Source organism: Colias philodice, chromosome 18 (assembly GCF_061535455.1).
Source record: "Colias philodice isolate Cphi_HAF_F1 chromosome 18, ilColPhil1 Martin Lab GWU primary, whole genome shotgun sequence".
Taxonomy (NCBI): domain Eukaryota; kingdom Metazoa; phylum Arthropoda; class Insecta; order Lepidoptera; family Pieridae; genus Colias; species Colias philodice.
In genome coordinates, this window is record NC_143103.1 from 9,004,070 (window position 1) to 9,028,227 (window position 24,158).

The window sequence follows — 24,158 nt, forward strand, 5'->3', positions numbered from 1 at the left end:
AATTATTTTTTCATCCGTGGTATGCATTCTTAATTTCATATCACTATGATTTCAATTAACAATTATCATAAACTAAGGAAAAACTCACGTGGACAAATATCACGCTAAGATATTATAATATATAGTAATAAAAATGCGTATTATTTACTTTAACAGCTTTAAACTAAAAAAAATGTATGCGTGTACTAGAGTACACACGTAAGAAGTGAAACTTCTTCAAGACCTTAAAAATGTCACGAGTATGGCGTAACGCAAAAATGTCACGCGTACGGCGTAACGCAAAAATGTCACGCGTACGGGGTAACGCAAAAATGTCACGCGTACGGCGTAACGCAAAAATGTTACACTAAATTTTTGTCCAACCCCGATAAAGAAGTTTCACTTCAAAAAAAATGTGTGCGTGTTCTAGTGTACACACGTAAGAAGTGAAACTTCTTTATGACCTTATTTTTCAAAAAATAATTTACTATATGCAACTTTAAAGAAATACGCCGAATCACGCGTTGCAGGGATAAGAAAAAGATGGCACGTAACGGAAAAATGTCACGCGTAACGAAAAAATGTGACACTAAATTTTTTTCCAACCCCGATAAAGAAGTTTCACTTCAATTATGATACGTCATGGGCAGCCGCTACTCATAGAGACTTAAAACACTTGATATCACACACATATTTTATGAAGTTTTCATAAATAATATTCTATAGGCGCTCACAATGCGGAAAGTCATTAATTAAATGCTTAGTCTAAAATAATTGTAAAAAAATGAAACATTACACTTTCCATTCGCCGCGGCCGTCCAAATATTTTATTTTGTTTTTCTTGCAGACGGTACTCGCTCAACGAATACTATTGTGACAATAAAATAGTACAGGTGCTTGTGCGAGGGTGTCCCGACGTTCCGACTTATCTCGGATTAAAGTGGGGTTTAAGATCGTCTTCCACCAATCAAGTTGCGTCTAGCCTTTTGCGGGTTGGTACAAGTCATTAGATAATTTAATTATAAAGAGAGGTTATTAACCCTTAGATTTTGTAATGGCATGCCGGATTCCTTTTTTTATTTATTACAATGAAGTAACTTCTGCCTTTTATTTTTCATTCTTCGACTCCAATCCTAACACAGTTTGGAACAAATTTGGTAAATGAGTGACCAATCAAGACAGTAACCTCATCTAAGGTTTCTTAACTGTAGGTACAATGTTGGGATTACTTAACTATGATCATAACTTCGCATTAAGTATGCCTCTTTATCTACAGTTTGTAATAACATGCTGTTGAATAAATTAATTAATTAATCACTAATTAATTAATTAATTAATAATTAATTAATTAATTCTATACACAATTTGGGCTATAATTTTGGCTTTTTGACGACGCGGTTGGCGCAGTGGTAAAGTAACTGCCTACTGAGCTGACGGTCCCGGGTTCGCTCCCGGTCAGGGCAAATATTTGTGTGATGAACTCAATTATTTGTTCTTGGGTCTGGGTGTTATTATCTATATATGTATTTATAATATTATATTTATCGTCGCCTAGTACCCACAACACAAGCCTTAATTGAGCTTACTGTGGGACTAGGTTGATTTGTGTAATAATGTCCTATAATATTTATTTATTTTATTTATTTATATTTTCTCATGTTTACTCTTAGATATCAGTTCATAGCCTATAATATGGTGGTAGATGAAAATACTCTATCGCTTATAACTTGTACCACAACATAAGTCCAATAACAGTCTATTCATAGTTGTCTTGGTGTTATGTGCCCATTGAGATGAACTTATCGACTATCTCGTGATAGCCTTTACACCATATATTATGATGAACATATGCCTAAGCCAAATTTACTTTAAATTGGATAGCAATAATTTCATTTCGGACTAGCTGCTACCGATATTGATGTGATGGGGAAATACGACTTCAATATGTTCAAAACTAAAGTTTGGTTTGAATGTGGTACACAGGCCGTAATGTTAATAAAGAATTGTAATACTAATATTATAAATGAAAATATTATAAATGTCATAATACAGCTGCTTCTAGTAATTTTACGATATCCCCATTGTATTTGCTCTTTCTATGCGCTTATATATTATACGAATCATAAGAGAAATAATTTTCAACAAAATTTAAAAAATTACGATACGAATGTAAAGCTCGTTCTTTGTTCGAATTAAAAGTGTAAATTGGTTATAAAAAAAATAAAAATAAATTTAATATATTTATTTTTGTAAAATGGGAACTTTATCATAAGCTAATTATAATATAGTCGCCATAAGTTTCTTTAAACTTTATGCGCCTACCAAAATGTTATAGCAAAATATATTTAATGCACAATTATTGTGTATTCATTTACAAGGAGTAAAATTTATTATAAACAATCAATATCACATCCTACGCTATGTATTTACTTTTTCGATTCTCAGTGGTGTCAAATTTTATTAAAAGAAGTTGTACCATTATTATGATCCAATGGTGGCTTTTGCATGGCTACAAAAAAGGGAGTCTGTGTGTTAATCTTTTAACAAACAGTAACAGATTTTGATATTTTAATAAAAGATGAGGTCATAGACCATGGCAGGCATGGTTATAGACCACAGTTATAGACATAGTATATAGTACTCCTCAAATATGTCTTCCACCATAATCCAAGCATATTCAAATAAATCCATATTTCCCAAGTGACAACGCAACATTAGAACACAATACATAAGTCAAACGATCTTTTATTCGAGATTTCCTTTGCGCAGATTTATCGCTCCTAGTCCACGTATTCCTGTAACAGAGAATATAAATCATTGAGCAGATGGCGCGAACGTATCCGATTTTTTTCAGGTGAATTTTTCATGTTTCTTGTACTACTTTTTGACTGTTAATTTTTTATCAAAAGTTAATTAAGAATTAAGTACCTATATAGTGTATTTTATATTTATGAAAGGAGACATCTTTTTGTTGGAACCAGCAAAATATAGTCGAACTTAAATGTCTTAATAAACCAAAAGTACTTAATTCGTTGATACTTATGTTACTTTATGATTTATTCCAAACTAGCGGTCCGCCCCGGCTTCGCCCGTGGTACATATTTACGTTTTCTCTACATAAGAACCATCCTCGTACTTCAAGGAATACATATAATAAAAAAAGAATTATCGAAATCGGTTCAGCCGTTCTCAAGTTATGCGCTTACCAACACATTTTGGGATTCATTTTTATATTAAAGATATCTTACGCCGTATCATATTCATGTGTATAATATGAAGAATAAAGGCAGATGCACATCACTTCCATTTGCATAACGTTCCAGTTTATAAGACATCTCAATAATTTTGCAAAATCCTTCATCTCTGGATGCCCTAATAGTTAAATTAAACCATAATTATAAATTACTAAATTAACTGTCTTTGTTGACGTTACCATACTTAGCAAGCGAAGGGTCTGTTCATTTCTAACTCTCGGGTCAGTACCGTCAACAAATTAATATTTCAAAGAGGTCACTAAATGTCCACTCCTGATATTAACCCAATCTGAAACACCAAGGTCCAGATAACCCTCAAGCCGTAAACAACTCATTAATAATTGGTTTCAGCCCCCAATATGTTTTATTCATAACGCTAGTAATCCCAACTACCCTAATGAAAAGGGACAATGTTCGAATAAACAAATTTTGGCTGCAGTCACACCGACTCGTAACATTTGAAGAACGGCGTATTCAATAAGGAACAGTTTCATTTCACATGCTAATATTGTTGTTATGTATAATGTTTTCCATAGCGATAAGACATTGATAATGCCAGCACAGACAAATTGATCAAATAATGCCTGGAAAAAATAATTATGATTATGTGTAACACACAAATAAATTTTATATATATGAGAATCGAGCAAGCGACGCCAATGATGCAAATAATTCATGGCAAATTGTTGGCCAAGGTATTAAATTTTAAATACATGCATGTCTGTATGTCTGACAAGATCAAAACAAACAACAATATTACCATTTTTCGTTTCATATGCTCGCCAGCTCAAGCAACAGCATCAATATAATGATTTGAAGCACTATAAGATGAAAAAAATCATGCCATTTTAAACCGAACGGTGTAACAGAAGGCGTTGACCAGGCTTATTAAAGATGGGGGCATTACGTTTGATGTCTTGTTCTTAGTAGAGTTTAACTTGTGAATATTGTTTGCAGTTTCGCCGTTTACATCGTCTGTAGTGTAAACTCGCTGTATTCAATTATAGCGGCAATGTCTGATGGTTAGTCTATACTAATATCACAGTATTACAATATTATTTCCTACTAGTGGTCCGCCCCGGCTTCGCCCGTGGTACATATTTCGCAATAAAAGATAGCCTATGTCCTTTCTCGGGTATCAATATATCTCTATACCAAATTTCATGCAAATTGGTTCAGTAGTTTAGGCGTGATTGAGTAACAGACATACAGAGTTACTTTCGCATTTTTTAGTATGGATTGTAATACTGTGCTAATATTATAAAGAGGAAAGGTTTGTATGTATATATGGTTTTCACTTTTCACGCATAAATTACTGCACCGATTTTGATGAAATTTGGCACAAATAATCTTTACACCCTGAGAAAGAACATAGGCTACCTTTTATTGTGAAATATGTACCACGGGCGAAGCCGGGGCGGACCGCTAGTGATTATATAAAGATGTTTTGTGATATATTATTTTAGGAGAGATACATTTTATGTGTCATGAGAGATGATATTGTAAGCGTTTAAGACAGAACGAAATTTATTTTGATAGTATGATACTGATATTTTCTATTTGGATTTATAACTGAGGGTATGTCAAGAGTAAAAACAAAATAAGATTCTTAGATGGGTTCGTAGCTCATCTACGCCTATAGCTATACCTAATTATTATCATGACTTTTCTTACTAGGTATAACAAAAGAAAACGAGAGGAAACTGACCCAACTGATAACGTTATAGAAAGAGAAATGTAGGTACATACATAGATTTCTAAATTATATTATTTGTAAGAATCAATTAAAACAATACACGTAATACTATAATTAATCAACAAACAGTAATCCACGTAATCTTTCCCTCATATCGATATATCTATCATTATGTCAACTTCAATGAGAGATAACTTGACCAATTTGTTTATCAATTATTTTCATTAAATTCCAAAATGTGGACGTTTATTTTAGTGTGTTTGATTTTTAGTGTAACAGCGGATGAAGAGGAATTTAAAATTGTTAAATTGGATTCTGGTTATGTGAGAGGTGATAAATATTGGAATGGGGACTATTATGAATTTTATGGTATTCCATATGCCTCAATGCCGACCGGCAGGAATAAGTTTAAGGTTAGTAGAGTTGGTGGTAGAAATTTTCACACTATTATCCTATTAATATTATAAATGGGAAAGTTTGTATGGATGTATGGATGTATGGATGTTTGTTACTCTTTCACGTAAAAACTACTGAACCGATTACAATGAAATTTAGCACACATATAGAGGGTAACTTGGATTAACACATAGGATAGGTTTTATCCCGGAAATCCCACGGGAACGGGAAATATGCGGGTTTATCTTTGAAAATGCGGGCGAAGCCGCGGGCGGAAAGCTAGTAGATAAATAAATATAACTATTATTCTTCTTCTACTTTTAAAACAACAGTCTGAAGAAGAGAAGAAGTTAACAGAGGCTTAACTGTTTATAGGAACTTAATATATTTAACTAATGCGCTAGAAAATATGTTAGGTTTTTTGAGTTATAATAAGCACATGAACAGTGATCACTTAGAGTCTATAGATAATTTTAATTATTTGTCAAGTAATTTGCACCAAACCCATATTTATATCAGTATATTTTTAAATTATGCCATAATATAGATAGAAGTGACTTTTGTCTTAGCAAAGGAAAAATCTATGTAACTCGCTTGGGGTCAAATTATCTTCGTCCATGAATTACATTGTTTTTCAGTACCTATGTTAACCAACATTGTAATTCAAAACGGAGAAACAGTTGAATTGTTTCAACTTTATAGTTTAAACTTGTTTGCTAGAACTACTGATGAACATTGTAAGATTTTAATTGCGTCCTACAGAATATACTATTCAAATCATGATTACTCTGTCATATTAAAATTAGTTATTATGTACATAAAATATGCACTTCCAAAGTATCTAATTACCGTGTACTTGTGTTTTTCAAATCAGAACTGAAATAAAACTGATACATTTTTCAATGATAAATTTCTTTTCCAGGGTCCAGAACCAGTGAAACCATGGGACGACGAGTTCTATGCAAACAAAAATAACATACTCTGCCATCAATGCTACTTAACTGAAGAAACGGGTGATGACGTCTTGTTAGCGGGGGATGATGAATGTCTCACTATGAACGTGCTTGTACCATTAGCAGTGAATGAAAATAAACTAGCTCCTGTCATTGTGTACATTCACAGTGGAGCGTTTTCTGGCGGAAGTGGTAATATGGCCAAATTCGGCTACCTTGCTAGACATGATATTGTCGTAGTTAGCTTCAATTACAGAGTAGGTGCTTTCGGTTTTGTATGCCTCGGTAATGAAGAAATACCAGGTAACGCCGCATTGAAGGACCAAGTAGCAGCTTTACGATGGATCAAAGAGAATATACGCAAGTTTGGTGGAGATCCGAACAAAATAACACTCGCAGGATTCAGTGTTGGAGCGACTATGGCTGAATTACTTGCTCTATCTAAAGAAACGGATGGTATTATCAGTCAATTGATCTTAGAAAGTGGATCAGCATTGTCACCATTTGCAATCAATCGTGATCCCGTAAGCACAGCCTGGAATATAGCGCAAGCTATAGGATACAATGGAACAGCAAGTATGGAAGATTTAACAGAGTTTTATCTAAATGCTGATAATAAAGACTTGGCTTTCCACAGCCTCAATTATTTTCTAACGAATAGTACGTTTGGATTCGCCCCATGCATTGAAAAGGTAAAAGAAGGAGCAGTCATTACTGAATCACCACTTGACACCTTAAAACGTGGTGACTACAAAAAAATACCTGTTTTAACTGGTTTCTCAAATATGGAGGGCATAAGCCGAACAATCAAATTCGGTACTTGGAGAGAAGAAATGAATGAAAACTTTGCTGAATTCTTACCAGCTGACTTGAAATTTGAATCAGAAAAAGATAAAGATGATGTGATAAAAACTATAAAACAGCACTATTTTGACATTAAAAACGTAACTAGTGCAAATCTTGCAAGATACATAGATTACTTTTCGGATGCAATGTTCAAATATGCTATCATGAAGTCTGCTAAATTGCATGCAGCTGTCTCGGATAAACCGGTGTATCTATACGAGTTTTCATACGTTGGAAATCTAAATATGAAACATAATTATATGGACAGGATAAAAGGTGCGAGTCATCGAGACCAAACTGCATACATTTTAGATTTCTTCGGATTCACAAACAATTATAGAGATTTAGACACTAGGGAAAGATTAACGTCAATGTGGAGTGATTATGTTCAATATGGGTACGTATATATAAATATCGTCCTAATATTAAGTTAATTGTTTAAAAAAATATTTGTACTAAACATTAGAATGTAGAAGTACTATTTTCAGGAAATACTATTTGTCTCTAATTCAAATAGTATTTCCTGAAAATAGTTTTTCCACACCCTAATATTTTTGAAACATAGTACTTAGTAGTGTATTTTGTCAATATTGGTATGTAACATATTAAACAATTTGTTTTAAATTTAGTAAAAAAACTGTATTTAAATTATATGTATGTATGCTTTCCAGAAATCCCACAGAATATGAGAGCTCAATTATAGCAGTAAAATGGCCACCCTATACAAATAAAGCACAAACATATCTCGAAATAAATAAACGCCTTCAACTAAAACAAGGTCTTTTCAATGAAGAATATAATTTTTGGAATACGTTTTATGAAAAGTATTACTGGAACCCCACCACGGTTAAAGCGGAGTTAAACATAACTTACAATCAAAAAGAGACAACTAAAGCCAAGGAAGTTCCATCAAAGAATATACCAGTTCAATCAAAACCGTCAGATAAGGTAGAAAACGCACAGAAAGCTCCAGAAACAGTTATGAAGAATGATGATTTGAAAAAAGAAGAAAGTGAAAATTTAAAACCCGCCAGTAATTTGAAAGTAACAAAAACTATCAAAAAATTAGACGAGTCGGGAAAATTAGTCACAACAGTTATAAGAGACGGTGTTGAAACAATAATAGAATCTAAGGAAAAAACTGCAAAATCAAATGAAAAAGATCAAAACATAAAGATTAATAAACAAGAACAAGTAGAAACTGAAAAAGTTGCAAAAAATACTGAACCTGAAAAGCCAAAAGCAGAAAAAATTGAAGACAATAAAAAAATCGAGAAACAGCAAGAAGTGAAGAAGCCAAAGGAAAACAAACAAGAATCAGTTAAAACAAATGTAGAAAAATAAAGATTATATTATTATGTATGTATATGTAAATCAAAGCAATAATTCCCATAAAAGGGAAAACAATAAAAATTATAAATTTATAAAACACTGTGCATTTATTTTTTTCCTTAATGCGAAATAGCTTCGTAACTAAGTTTCACTATGGCCCTTATTCAATTTAGTTAGATCTTAATATTTTAATTATTATAATATACATCTTTGGGTACCTATATCCTTATCCTCACTAAGATATTACTTTAAATAGTAGATTTTGACAGGCCTCGCTGAAAAATCTTACCAGTATTAAATGATTTAACAATGAAATGAATACCCCGCGTTTTACCTGTACCAAAAACCTCCCCAAAAGACTCCCTTATGAAGCGTAAATGCAATAAGAGCAGTTAAGGATGACACTAAATTGTTATTCACATTTGCCTGAAAACCCGCCAATTTTTCAGCTCACTCTAATCGTTTCCACGTGACTAGGGGATGTCAGGAACCCATTGTAAATTGTTTCCATCCCTGGGGTGCATTCTTATCGTGTAAATAGCGTTCCCTTTGAAACACTTCGTAATAAAATCCGGTAAATTTGTCAAAGATTAAGCAGAGTTTTTAAAGCAAATTGGACTTAAAAGATAGCTCCTTGAGCCGAGTCGCTAAAGGGAAATGGGGATTGTACCATGTATTTAAGTAGATAATTGTCGACGGAAGCTAGCCACACTCAAAGTTTGCATTTTTTTCTAGAATAATTATTATTAATCTGTTGATGATTTTCCAAGACCAAAGGTACCTAATATACATGATACTTGCTTCAAGGTACTTACATAGTTTATTAATATAGATACGATTTTTTGTTGTCAAGTGTATAGATAAGTAAGAACCTATAATACATAATAAACTAAATTCTATATATATAAGCATAGTATTATGTCCCCAAGAGACAAGTAAAGTACCTGCAATTGAATATTTAATTCTAAAATCAATGTTATAGCTATAAAATTAACAAATGCTAAAACAACACAAACACAGGACAATTTAACTCAACGTTAACTTTCTCTTAAAATTTCCTAAACTCCAGCAGATCACTCACCTAATTACAATATAATACAAATATTCCAAACTCGACCTGAAATTATTCGTACGAAATTTCCGACGCTGTAAAACCAAGGTGGGAATGCGTAACAATTTCGCAGCATATTCCAAATATCTGATAGCTTAAATAGCTAATGAAAGTTGGTATAATCCGGCACTTAATTACGCCGCCCACGGAGTATGTGCGGCGCGGCTGGTGTCATCGGAACATTGTCTGGCATGCGATATTGACGTGCCGGTTCTGTGTAAAGGGTGTTTGGGAATGTTTTTATTTTCTTTATACGCTTGAGAAGAAATTTTAGATGAGAAATATACGAAAGCACGTAAAGTGGGACTAACAATAAATAATATTATGTAACTGGAATTTTTTACGAAGATTCGCCTTTTCAAACATTTTTCTCTGAATTATTGAACTCATTAGTACGCAAAAATTAGGAGTCAAATCACGAATATTCTAATTTGATTAACCGTAATACCAAGTGTAATTTATTTAATACACGCTTCTATTTCCAATTCAATTGCCTAAATCACCTTAACGAATCTTCGATTCGAATTACTTAATCGAAATCAAATAAATGTAATATTCGAATATTACATTACCATTTATTTAATTATACACCATATAGCGAACCATACAGTTATTATCGTTTGAGAATCTTATATTAATTTAAATATACCTGCTTGATGGTTCAAGCTAAAAAAACGCCCTGTATAAGCGATTCAAGCATTCCGGAGACACCGACGTTAAGCAAATCGAACCGAGATTCTAGCGCCGGGAACATGACGTCACTCTACCTATATTGACAGCGTCAAAGATTATGTTACAGAACTTACAGTCTTCAGTAAATTTTTAGTTTGATTCCTAGAAAAGAGGAAATATTTTCTTTTGTTTCTTACGATGACAAAAACTGCTAGGTATTAAAATATTTTACCATCAGAAAGCTATAGCATACGAGTTACTTTATACTTTGTGTAACGTAATAATCGACAAAATTTGCTGTAAAGCCACTACCTAATTTAAAGAGGCCACTCAATTATTTTGACATGACATGGCCACTGGCCAGTCATAATCGACACTTTTGCTGAAAAGATGTCATAAAGACTCACATCGTCTTTTAAAGTTGGTACGAGAAAAGCACGTACCATCATTACAAAGTACATACACACAATAATAATTATACTGTCAAAAGAACCACCAGCAACAAACACATCTCGAATTCAATCTCATTTTTGTGACATACAATAGAAAGTGATTGGTGTAAAATTAAATAAACTCACAAAGGGGAGGAACCAATTCGAACTTGTCATACACAATGGGTCTCAATTATTGTGTAGGGCTATGTCTAGAGATTTCGATTTGCGATTACCTATGTATGAAATGTGTGTTAAACGCGCCAATTTTGGGAAGTGAAAATGAAGGAAGTGAAAAAGCGCGATGTTTCCAGGGATTTTAAAGCGTCCTATTTGATAGTTAATCTTTTTATCAACAAATTATACGATGTTTATTCTACAATATGTTTGAAAGTTATAATATAGACGTGTATAACATCTAAAATTCGGATTCGGAAACGGTGAAAAAATACTCAAGTAGATATTTCAGTGATAGTGCATAATATTATAATATTGTACGAGTAGATTTTTAATGAATTATTATGAAAATTTCATCCCTGACTCTTGGAATAAAAATTATATTTTACACAATATTCGCCGTTTTAAAATGATACCTACAATAAAATTAAATTATTAATTTATTTTGTTTCGCAACAAATTTATTAATATGTGAAAATTTTCAATTTCATGAACATGTTCCTCTCATGGGAAATTATAAAACCAAATGTACGTAGATTTAATTTAAACGTATTAAGAGAATCGACATCGTATTGAAATTAATATGCGTCGCTTAATTAGTTTAATAACACTGCCGTCCTTTAACTAGAAAGCCGTTAAGCCCACGAAGTGAGTTTCGAGTAAATGGCAAAAAACACGGAAATCGTTATTTCTTAAAAATTATGACACTTAGAATAAATATTGTGAGATACATCGATCGAAATTTAATTATATTATATATAAATAATAGTTTTTACCCAGAAACTGTTATAATTTATTTTTAAATTCAATTTTTCTCGTTTAGTTCAGCATATAATCTGAAAATTTTAACTATTTACTGGACAAGACGGCCGTTAACATACCGTAGCGACTTTTTAGCTAAGTAATTTAGTATTTTTATTTTCATTTTGGGATTTTTTTTTTTATTTAGTAATAAAATGCTTACCTAAAACGTCGTTAAGCTACTATAACTACTTTTAAGCTATGACTTTCGCTTTAATTTAAATTTCAAAAACTTTATAATCAACGGTTAAGAGCTTTTAGATGCTTTTGTACTATGATTCTATATAGTTGTAGTAAATTTTAATCTTACTAATGTTAAAAATTTGCTGCTGTCTTAGGCTTTGCTCTCGGGAATTACATCCTCTAGGTCAACCAATGGAAAGGAAAAGGATCAAAAGCTTTTAGGTTTAAGTATTAAGGATTTAAACACTATCTAAATTAATGGTTCTTGCGTCTGTTTGTGAGTAACAAGTATTGTAACTCTTTTACTAAATGACTCTTTTAAGTTGTTGATAAAATTAACCTTTATTTCTCGTCATGTTCACGTTTATTTCATTACAGAGGCTCATTAAGGGGTTAAGATTATAGATAAATCTTCTCGCTTTTCTTTTTGGAACCGTATTTTCATTTAGAATTGCAATTATAACGTTATTTTATAAATACTCTTCTGCGAAGCCATCATACGAGTCACGGATATGTGAGTACATATAGAACCACAAACAATGTAAACATAAATCGTTTCCTGAAAAAAAAATTAAGACTTGTGCACGAGGTTTTTGAAAAAAACACCCTGGTTTCAATAGGGCTTCAAGCTCGACTTACATGTGGGATGCTCTTAATAAATAATGTAGAACCGCTTATCAAATGATTAGAAGACTCTTTCATCCACATTTAGAAAATATAATATACCAGAATATGTGGAAAATAGCAGGAGGTAGAAAACTTTTTATTTGCTACCATGTAAAAAAATACAAATCTTAATATCTTAATAATCTAATATATAGAAAAGAAAAAATAGCAATAGTGGCAAAATGGTCTCCCCGTCAGCGGGTCAAAGGTAGTGTACTCATAACAATTTTTGTATCACCATCTCTAGTACATTGCTTGACAGTCGATTACTAATTCCACCCAAGGGGTAAATTACATTATTAATAAATAGTTTTAAAAATTAAATAGTATAAACTGCCTATGTCCTCTTTCTCGGTTACAGAGACAAATCAGAGTCTAAACAGAGAAATACGATTGAAAGTTCGCAATGTCGTAACCATTATCTACCAAATTTTCGTAACTTTGACTTGTTATATTTTCCGTAATTTAGCTGCTAGATTGTTTAAAACTTAGTAAACTTGATCAGAAATAATACGTCTTGTAAAAGAAAATCAAAAGCAATCGGTACTCTGCTTGGGGGCGACATTATTTCATCATCACTCTCATCCCCAAAACTGATGCATCACCATAATCGGATAACTGCCTTTTAGCTAAAAAATGAGGGTTAGCTGCTTTGTAGCTAAGCAAAAAAGTGTTATTAGAATTTGTCCTAAATAAAATTACTTAACTAAAAAAGCGTTAAGGGCGAGTAACTGCAAATAAGGTAAGGATTTCCATTGGAATAGTTATATGAAAGCTTATCATAAAGCAGTTATAGTCCTTTTGCGTCTCTATAGTCAAGTATAATCTGATAACGTACTTTTAGTCAAGTAAAAAGCTAAAAAATAATTATTAAATCTGGCGGTTAAGGTACTTTAAAGGAAATTTAGCGAAGTAGTGTTGGTTAGACGCTTTCAAGTTATGGAATCGCTGAAAATTGTGTTATTTAACGGCTTACAATATTTTTATATCTCTATAACTATTAATGCTAGAGAAATGATTCTTAGACAGAAAGATAGAGAATTTTGAACTCTGTCACCCTACATTTAAAACTGAAAATTGACCATTTGTTGGTTAACGGCTTTTTAGTTAAAGGACGGCAGAACAGCTGTTCCTTTGTTCTTTCCATGTTCTTTCTCTTTGGTTAATAAAAATATGCAATTACTTTGTAATATAAAACCGAAATAGAAAGAATGAGCAAACCCGTTTTTTACAATGTTTACAAACCTAGCCACAAAAACTAAATAGGTAGGTATATATGTAGTTAAAAAAATAATAAGATGAACTCGGGAAATTATTGTATTGTCACCGATCCTTGTTATGTACAAAGTTTGAATCATAACTGAATCTTGAGGAGTCGGTTACATAGGTACAAACACACAGGTGAAGCTGTGGTGCTGATAAAATCGTGGTAATAATATAAAATCTTTTTCTACATAATTTTAATGTAGACATAAAAGTGAAGTCCCGTGTCCCATAATGGGGTAAGGGGCAGATGCATTATTCATACATCTGTTTCACTGATCGATTTTCTTTAGGGACAAGTAGGTGATCAGCCTTCTGTGTCCTGCCAGACCGAGACATTTTTTTTTTTCTTCGTCTCCACCGGGAATCGAACCCAGGACCCCTCGGTTCTACGCTCACGCGTCAACCACTGTACCAAGGAGGCGGTCTGTACTATGTAGACATAGTGCTCTCTAAATACCCAGACAAATTATTTGTAGGTACTCCACAAATATAATCACAACGTTATCTACAAAGCAATGCTCTAGCACTCAACATTATTAAAATAACCGCAAATTTGCTTAAAGGCTCTTTTATCCTAGAATTTTATCATAACTCCTTTGAAAGGCTTTGAATACTAAAAAAGTCAAGGTAAGCGAAAAATTCTGTATGAAAACCACTTTCTTAACTGGAATTTTATATTTCGTAAATTAATTGTTTGAAGGTAAAACCAATTATACCGATAAAGGAATTTTCGGTTTATTCTTATTAATTTTAATTATAATTGGGCCCATACTGGTTATCGACTTGATCGATAGGTTTTGGTTCAATCCTATCGAGAGGATAGCATATTTCAAGTGAATGTACCTATTTATACCTAAATTTCAGTTTCACTAAGGTGTAATAGATGACTAAAAAATAATTTTGATTGTGATTAAAATTATGTAGGTAATTGAAATGTTTTTAGACCCAATTTCACCAATATTTTCTAAATCAGACATTTATTAATCGAGCTTCAAATTAAACATGTATTTTAACATCGTTGTCAACTCTACAGGTCCCAAGAAGGAAATCTAACAGCCGATTATCAAATGGACCATTAACTGAGCGACTCACGAATCATTCATTCGTATTTTAAACCGCCCGAAACAAAATGTCATAGTTGACAATGCCATAGTTTCGCACGTTGGGGCTATTTGTTCTAGTTGTATAATAACTGTCATGTTTGGTAATTCGACTAAATTGAAATGTTGTAACACAGTATACAATTTAATAATCATGTAGAAACTTTTACGTTTGCTGGTTTATATGTCAAACGATTTGGTCGTTACCATGGTTACAAATGTTTGATGTTATTTGGAGATTGTTTTGTTGTAATTTTTCTTGTGTTATTTTAATTTTATTTTGAGTTGAATAAATACAATAATGTTGAAGAAAAATCGCGGTTCAATTTCACTTGGTCGAAGGTAAACTGGATCTGGTTGAAATTACGAAAAAAAATTCGGAGTCCGAAGGAAAGTGCGAGAGATCTCATACTAGAAGAGCAATTAAAACAAGAAAAATAAAGACGAAGCAGCAAGATACATTTAAAGTAAATTAATAGTAAATTCTTGTTTGTAATAACCTAGTATCTAGTTGTTATAACCTATTTATTGAATGATGTTGATAGGTACAATCTAAGGGTACAATAAAAATGTTTTATAAAAACACAAGTTTTATTTATTTAGGTAACATGAAAAATTACATATTTCTATAACAATGTCACATTTAAATTAAATTAGGATCATCATCATCGTCAGCCCATATACTTTCTCACTGCTGGAACATGGGATTGGTAGTGCTAACTTGAACTTAAACACGGTAAGGGATCAGGTCATTATCCACCACGCTATCTTATGATATGTCGGTTTCCTCACAATGTTTTTCACCACTGAGCCATCACTGCACTGCACTACAATAAGCAGTTGGTCTGTAGGTGAAACTGATAGATTCCTAAAACAGAATTTAAAATTTAGATAAGTACATTTCATAATCATGAGGAGGCCTGAGCCTTACCTGAGTAGTGGTGAAGTTTACATTTTAAGTACCTATATTGGTATTCAATACTAGATTTGACATGACTCACAGGATTATTATGGTTTAATTGAAAATAATACAGTATGTAGGAAGGAACCTTTATGCACATAAATATAAATATTACCTCACGAGATAGTTTTACTTACAGATCCGACGGTTATTCGAGTTTATCTTCAATTAATTGCAATACTTCCAAAACCGTTTGTTTTGATAAACGAAATCTTGTACTAAAATCAACATTATCATATTCTTCGAAACAATGACGACGTCTTTATAAATTCTGGGCCGTCGCGGTCGCACTATATAATCCAAATTATACAAATCATCCGATACATCTTCATTTTCAAAAATAAAATAGTATGCAGAGTCCATCTTGACAGCAAGAAAACTTCAAATCATTTTTTCTAATCGCTTGTTAAAAATTTAAAGAGCCTTTATGCCACGGGTTAAATATAATGCCGTGTTAAGGAAACTAATCCTCGATTAGGTCATGGTGGGACACTCCCTTAGATTGATGTCCCGTTAAAAGAGTTAACAGCGTGTTAAACTAACTAACAGAGCTTGATGAAACTGGGCCATCTAAGAATTTTTTGTTAATCAATTTGTAGCGACACCTCGCTCTGAATCGCGCAAGCGAAATGTTTTCGCTACAGAGCTATATATACAACTTTCCGACAACATCCATCGGGGCCTTGCCAGTCAGGGGCTCGGCCGGCCAGTCGAGTAGACTGGTCGAGGATCCTCCCTTTTTCGATGGAGGAATTCCACCTTCCTTCCTCCACAAATTCATAGCCGTTATAAGAAATTGGCAGTGCGGTAGTTTATAAGCCTATAGAAAATTTGATTCCATCCCATAATATTCTATTTAAAAAATCAATCATTGTTACGCTATTGATGCTACTTCAATAAATTTATTGAAAATTAATATAAACTAGCGGTCCGCCCCGGCTTCGCCCGTGGTACATATTTACGTTTTCTCTACATAAAAACCATCCTCGTACTTCAAGGAATATAATAAAAAAAGAATTATCGAAATCGGTCCACCCGTTCTCGAGTTATGCGCTTACCAACACATTTTGCGATTCATTTTTATATTAATATAAATATAGTTTAAAATATCCATTAAAACACTTTGTTTGAAGTACAAAGAACCAATAATGCCCAATAATTTACTAATAAAGCCCTATAACAAGGAAATTAGTTTTCCCTCCATATCGGCCAATCGTCTAGACTGCGGCTTCATGCGGCTGTGGTGACATCTCACGACGATATTCACTGTAAGGATACAGTATTTAACACTATTGTTTATAAAATTACATAAGAACATAATCTTTTTTTTCAGCATTATAAACCCAGCTTGTTTATAGAAGCACGTGGATTTATAACTTATACCTAATTGGAAAACACTTTGTTTAGAATTAATTTATTCTGCTCACTTAATTATTATAGTATGTTCGTTAATTGGAGTTTTACAAGATTTCAACCAAACATCGAACCTACATTTTTCTTACCTTTGATTTTACAAATTTTATTTTTCTTAAAGGAGTTAAGATATGTTTAATTTTTTACATCCATAAGAATAAATTATTAAATTATCTTAGGTATGTAGAGCGAGGTTCTACGAAATTATAATGGTGAAAATTCTGAATTAATGATGCTCAATTACAAAATACTTACCAGGAATGATAATAATCACTGCAATCGTTTCGAGGTACATATTAACGAAGGTAGTATTGAATTCTCAACTTTTATTTTAGTATTTAGCGGGGAATTGACTCTGATTTAGCTATTTTTACAAGGAAACTACCTAATGTGTTTTTTTAAATAATGGTATTGGTTGTTGTCACTCATTACGTCATATGAATAATAATATCGTAGAAGTTAGAACAATTATAATCAAGATAGCTAGATCTGATGATTGAGTTAAACTTACCACTTCGATATGAAGTGACCGAGAATAATAAACTTTAAAGGGTTACGGAATCAAAAAAAATTGGGTGTAAATATGGTGTAAATAGTTTCAAACACAAACAAATATAACATAGCACTTCAAAACAGTTTTTTTGCATCATCTCACACACACATACATAAAAATTAAAATGATGACGTTTAATACAATGAATTAATAAAGATAATAAAACAAGTTACATGTATAACTAGAGCATAATGTTGCATTTATAGTTCATGTTACATAAGTGAGCTTTCATAAAATAATGTCATACATAGGAAACTAGTTAAAATTCTAATGTAAATGTGAATTGTCTTAGAATTATTCCGACAATGTAACAATTCTCTTGAGATCCGGAACTATCTCGGTGCTTGAAGTTGGTTAGACAATTATAAATGGGGTACCTATATTTTAAAGCTGTGCTATCTTTGTTTGAAGAAACTATCGGTATTATGTACGTTACCCTTATTTTGTGTATGTATATTGAAAAATTATGAAATATAGATGATTATCCTAAATCGTCTATTATCACGGTCCTAATGTTCTTTTTAAATTTTTACACAACAGTGTTTTCTTTCGCGCTTATTTTTATGAGAATAATATTTTATAACGTAACTAAGTCGTGATGCAGAAATCGACATTTACTTCTCTTTAATTCAATGCCATAGAAAAAATGCCTCCTTGCAAAGGTATAATATACGACATATTATATACCTCATTACCTGTACGATTTTATTTGATGGCACTCTATTAAACTCTGAAAACTCATCATGTTCTGTCCATTTATTTTGTGCACTCGTAGGTACTTGATACTGATACAGTAAAACGTATTCAACCAATCAGTATCATGCTCCACGAGTTAACCACGACACTTTTAATCAAAAAACCATACTTTAATCAATATTCAACAGTTAATATCATTCAAATGTATTCAGCGATTGTCCAAAACCCTGGGTTTTAATTAAAAGTCACCCAACGTATTTCAATATTTGCAAACTACATGTTTCTCGCGACGTTGTTCGCGTAATACCTTTATTTAAGGCTTATACATGCGCTAATAACCTTGACCATACTTGACGGATCTCAAACCTCTCCCGCTGCACCTTCTTTTTTCCTCGCATTTTGTATTTAAAAAGATACTAATCAGTGAAACAAAATATCCTCGTCAGGGACTGTTGTGTAACTGATAATTTATTAAACATAAAATTTTCAGAGCTCTAAGTCAGCAGGTTACGAAGTTTATAGAGTATTTGGGGAAAAATCGATGACCACAGCACATTTTTTTTCTAGAAATCTATTAACTTTGGAAAAAAGTCCTCGCGAGCAATTAAAGATGAAAGACCATCCTATTTTATATATTTATTTCGGTATTGTGCTTTATGTTGTACCAGACTTTATAGAGGTTGAACATAGTCGAAATTGCCGGGTAACGCCTTAAGCCTATTTTTATTTATTGTTGACTGTCTAGAATCTAGATGTATAATAATAAAATAAAAAAAAAGATGCACTAAAATTTAGCCGAAATACAGGACCTTCCTAGTAACTTAGTTCGGTTCTTGTAGTTAAAATTTTTATAATAGGTTATATAGTTGCACTTAAATTACCGTCGACCGCAGATCTTTCCTTGTAAAAATATTGGTTTTGTTTGTAAAAGTATGTGGGTTTTATCATCGAATCAATATCCCATCAGTATTTATTTTTTCAAAAACCCAGGACTAGTTAATTTATTTATGTTTTCATTAATTTCAGCAAGGCCTTTTGTGATACTTTGTACCTACGGTTTACGTATTACATCGAATGTGGACTGTATTTAGGTCGCGTTATATGCTGCTAATAATGCTATGATATTATGGGACAACTGGGAACACTTTAAATACCTACTGCTAATCTTCTTATATATAAAATTCTCGTGTCACAATGTTAGTCTGCATACTCCTCCGAAACGGGTGGACCGATTCTCATGAAATTTTCTGTGCATATCGGGTAAGTCTGAGAATCGGCCAACATCTATTTTTCATATGTACCACGGGCGAAGCCGGGGCGGACCGCTAGTCTTATATATAAAATTCTCGTGTCACAATGTTAGTCTGCATACTCCTCCGAAAAGGGGGGACCGATTCTCATGAAATTTTCTGCGCATATCGGGTAAGTCTGAGAATCGGCCAACATCTATTTTTCATATGTACCACGGGCGAAGCCGGGGCGGACCGCTAGTAATTATATATAATTTACGCGGATTCGAGCGGATAGATTAACACTCGGGCGCTGCTATGGAAGAACTGCGCTTTCCGGCCGGCTCGGCCGTCGCACGATAATAATGCTGAGGCAGCTTGACCTCATTTACGCTATTGCTCAATTATTGTAATATGTAATGTAACTATGGATAATAAGTAATTTAAAATAAAATATTTGTTCGCTGCTCGAACATACTTCACTTAATCTTTTATTCAGTGAAACACGACAGACATGCATAATCGTAACTGAAAAACCTTCCCTATAAATGAAAAAGAGTTAGCTCCCCCTTAATCGCCCATTAAACCCTATTCTTCGCCCGTTGCTAAGGTAAAGACACCTAGTGTGCACCCTTGCTCCAAACAGAATAAAATATACGCAACAAGATGCAGATTAAGGATGATGATGGTGGTGGCTGTTCTAATAAGGAACTAAATTAGAGAAAAAAAAAGCAACATAGGTACATTTTTTAATGCTTTTGAAGATTTGATTGCTTATTTTTAGAATAGAATAGAATTCATTTATTTTATTTTTTCAATTATTTTTGTTGATGTTTCAGCTGTTCCTCAAATTTTAGATATATTCAAAATACAACAATTTTATTTACGTTTATTATGCAGCAAATTCAAACAAAGACAATTATTCTAGATGGTATTAACAATTATTATTATTATTTATCTCATTTCCTAGAAAATTAAACAACCTGGCCAACCTCAGTCCCAGTACCCTACAACTCAACTTTACGAACGCTTCAAAGCCTCGTAAGGTAGTAAACAGTAAACACGTAGCCAAAAGGGTTGTCGCGATAACGGCCGTCGTTTGAATTTTATGTCTCCTTCATTATGCTGTGACCCTGGTCATTTGGATGACCTCATCCCCGTTTTAGAGATACCTCTACTATAACTCTTGCACCGGTACAAAAGGATAATGCTATGTGATTATGTTATTTCTAATTGAGAAACACCGGGTCTCCTTTCAGGTAAAAACTTAGTGGAGTTATTCTTGCACCGGTAAGGTCCACGACCTAATGTACCTAAAGATATTATGTTTAAATAAAGTATGTCGTTACTAAGTGACAGATCACACAATGAGGATTATACAGTCTTTACTAGTTTTGTAGGTATATAATAATAATCATGCGTAACATACGCGTCAGGATAACTGGCGTTGTGATTAATATAATGTATTTTATTCACTCGAATAATATTAAAATAAATATTGCATACCTACAATAGGTATAGAATTATGTTGTCTGTGCCTATACTATAATACATTTTTTTTTTTTTTTATAATGAGTCTCCATAGAACAGTAGGTACTTAGCAAACACAACACATAATATCTTCGGTTCAATTTCCGTTAGAGACTAGTCTTGACTCTGGTAGATCACAAAAGGCTTGCTTTAAAAGAAAATCTTTTAGTGGAACAGAAGTGCAATGCATTTAAAACATAATACGTTCTATATTCCACGAGGACAGTCAGACATTTATTTTCGTATAATTTCTATCACGATTATAAATTTTATTCTACTTTAGTTAATTTCCGAACGTTAAAAATAAAGATAAAAGCACAAAAGTGAGACCCTTTCTTTGGTTAAAAATCCCTTATTTATTATTCCGGTTTGTCACGGCTAAACCTTAAAATCCTTCACGCAGTGACCCTACATGTCCTAGGTTACTTGACAACTTCAACCCTTTTAGATTTGAAAGGGTTAACACAAAAACTTTATTAGTATTCTGAGCTCAGGTGGCTATGCTGTGGTATAACTTACAGTTGTTAACGGGTTTCATTCATCATTCTAATTGATTCTAATTGAACTATTCTAATAAGGTAGTGTAATTACCACGTAATTACGCACGCATTAATTGTTTTGGCAAAATAAAACAATAATATTATCGCTTATCAATAATAATAATATATATTAAGTTATTTTACAGTATTATTTCTTTTTTGATATTAATATTATAGATAACTTGATTGTAACTAACTAACTTTTTTCAAATTACCTACATATTATAAATAATTACTATCTTTTAATTCGGATACAACATAGAGCAATTTTAACAAAATAACCCTTTTGATTTATATTTTGAGGTTTATAATTCGAGTTCAATTCGAGTGTTTTTCGCAATAGTGTGACTGTAGAAAGGGAAGAAAGGAAAGAAGAAACTTGAGCTGGAGATATACATATATACAGAGGCGGCTCGCCCTAAGGAGCGCTGGTGCAGTGAACTCCCATAAATAATTATAATAAAATCATACTCCTTAATTTAATTATTAACATTAATTATTACTATTTAAAATCAATCGTAATCTTTAAAACTACTGTTAATACCAATCAATATAATATCCATCATTCCATCATCCCATACACCTGTATAATACCTACTGTATTATGTAACGCGCGAAGCGGAGCTCTCACGATTGCGCTCCAATGAAAAAAGATTTAGTACATTTCCTAATACGAAATCCAATTGGAGTGAAAGAGAGGGTTTTGCCAGAGCCCTGCGCGTGAAACAAAAGATTTGCTATGGAAAAGTAGCAAAATTCGGAGCGCCGCACCCGCAAACGTTGCCGGTTCGTTTTTACCGCCCGGCAGGAGCCAGGACAGCGATTGCGCGCGCGGCGCGATGTTGCCAGTTTCCACTTCTATAATATAAACAAACACTCGAGTCAACTTCAATGCACGCGCGCGATTCATGCAATTTTCTAATTAAAATTATAAAATACGTGTTGAAATAGCCTGTAGTTATCAGTATTACTTGTGAGTGTTAAAATGAACAATAATTATAATGTGGCGTTCATTAAAAAGTGTGTTAAAACGTTACAAATTCGGCTTGAATGTAAAGCTAATAAGGGACCGCCCGCGCCACGGCCAGAACTTGATCTTACGCAAAAATGTACGACAAAAACGAAAACATATACGCGAGTGTTTAAATCTGAACACTATGTGAAAACACCGTGGTTGTGTGGTTGTGATGAAAGCAACAAACTATTTTGTTTTCCGTGTCTTTTATTTAAAGCGGGCGCGGCCGGCGGAGGTGAGAGTGCTTGGACTGAAACGGGCGTTGACGACTTAGTTCATCTTTCAATCAAGATGAAAAAACATTCACAATCTCGGTACCATTTGTTGAATGAACTGCAATTGGCGTCTATCGGACGACAAGACATTCGTAAAGCACTAGATTCCGCGTAGGTACCGAAAGTCAATACGCGAGTTCAATGACCGTGTCGATGAAAACAGACATATTTTACGAAGGTTAATAGATTGTGTCGTATTTTGTGGTGCATTTCAAATTGCTTTATGGGGGCATGATGAGTCTTCGCAATCCCTGAATCCCGGAATCTATATATATTTTTTTTTTTAATAAATTGTACTGATTTACACCATGTATTTTCAGTGTTTTATTTCAAGTGAACACCCATAAAATTTTGTCACGAGCCGCCTCTGCATATATACCTACCTTCTTTTGGTCTAACAAATTTAATATAAACGCTAATACCTCATAAATTGCACCAACCTGCAAAAAATTCCAGCCTCCGACAAGTATTTACTCAGACAGAGGTCCGAACGAATTGACACAATTTGACAGGCATCCTTCCCGCCATGAGTGGAACTGACAGCCTGTGACAGCTTAATTCGTTGTTCCTCTGGTTATTGCTGAAACTTAATGGATTTAGGCGTTTTCACGTGACACCTTAATGTACCCTGAAAAGAGATGGCTTAATTTATTTATAATCTATCAAAATAATGACGACCCTTTTCAAAGAGTAGGTACCTATGAAATAAAGGCAGCAAATAAATGAAATAAAAGCAGGCAAATTTAGCCAGGATTGATCAAGTTGAAATTTGTTCTTGGAATAGTAACAGCTCCAGCTAGAGTGTTATATATCTACCATTTTCTGATTTAAAAAAACTTTTTACGATAAAGTTATGAATTACACACAGTTTTTAATTAATTTGAATTTCTTCTTCTTCTATTTGTCCCCAAATTGTCCCACTAAGATCCAGATCCACGACTTGCTGATAGTCTTAGCTTAAGATATTTAAACACTTTTTATACAATCATATACAATAAGCAAAACGTATCATACCCAGAAAATGTAAATTGATTAACAGAAGTGTTCTCACACTAACACGAGTAAAATAACCAATAAAAACATT

The 24,158-nt window shown here is 33.0% G+C and overlaps 1 protein-coding gene and 1 long non-coding RNA gene across 2 annotated transcripts; one reads left to right on the forward strand and one right to left on the reverse strand.

The window, feature by feature from the left end:
- Window positions 1-2,619: 2,619 nt before the first annotated feature.
- LOC149480671 (uncharacterized) lies at window positions 2,620-23,691 on the reverse strand. Its single transcript, XR_016316990.1, has 3 exons — window positions 23,515-23,691; window positions 3,228-3,351; window positions 2,620-2,774 (listed from the first exon to the last, which is right to left on the reverse strand). It is a non-coding gene; the product is annotated as an uncharacterized LOC149480671 (long non-coding RNA).
- LOC149480672 (carboxylic ester hydrolase-like) lies at window positions 5,166-8,550 on the forward strand. The gene is made up of 3 exons (XM_089706657.1): window positions 5,166-5,342; window positions 6,248-7,521; window positions 7,796-8,550. Exons 1-3 carry the CDS (start codon window positions 5,166-5,168, stop codon window positions 8,466-8,468), a joined length of 2,124 nt encoding a protein of 707 aa, XP_089562783.1. The 3' UTR covers window positions 8,469-8,550.
- Window positions 23,692-24,158: the final 467 nt, after the last annotated feature.

What these genes read in the sequence shown, in the direction of transcription:
- LOC149480672 (XM_089706657.1), top strand. Translation starts at nt 5,166, where the DNA reads ATGTGGACGTTTATTTTAGTGTGTTTGATTTTTAGTGTAACAGCGGAT. An exon ending in CCGGCAGGAATAAGTTTAAG is followed by an intron (nt 5,343 to 6,247) that starts GTTAGTAGAGTT and finishes TTTCTTTTCCAG; the next exon opens with GGTCCAGAACCAGTGAAACC. An exon ending in AGTGATTATGTTCAATATGG is followed by an intron (nt 7,522 to 7,795) that starts GTACGTATATAT and finishes TATGCTTTCCAG; the next exon opens with AAATCCCACAGAATATGAGA.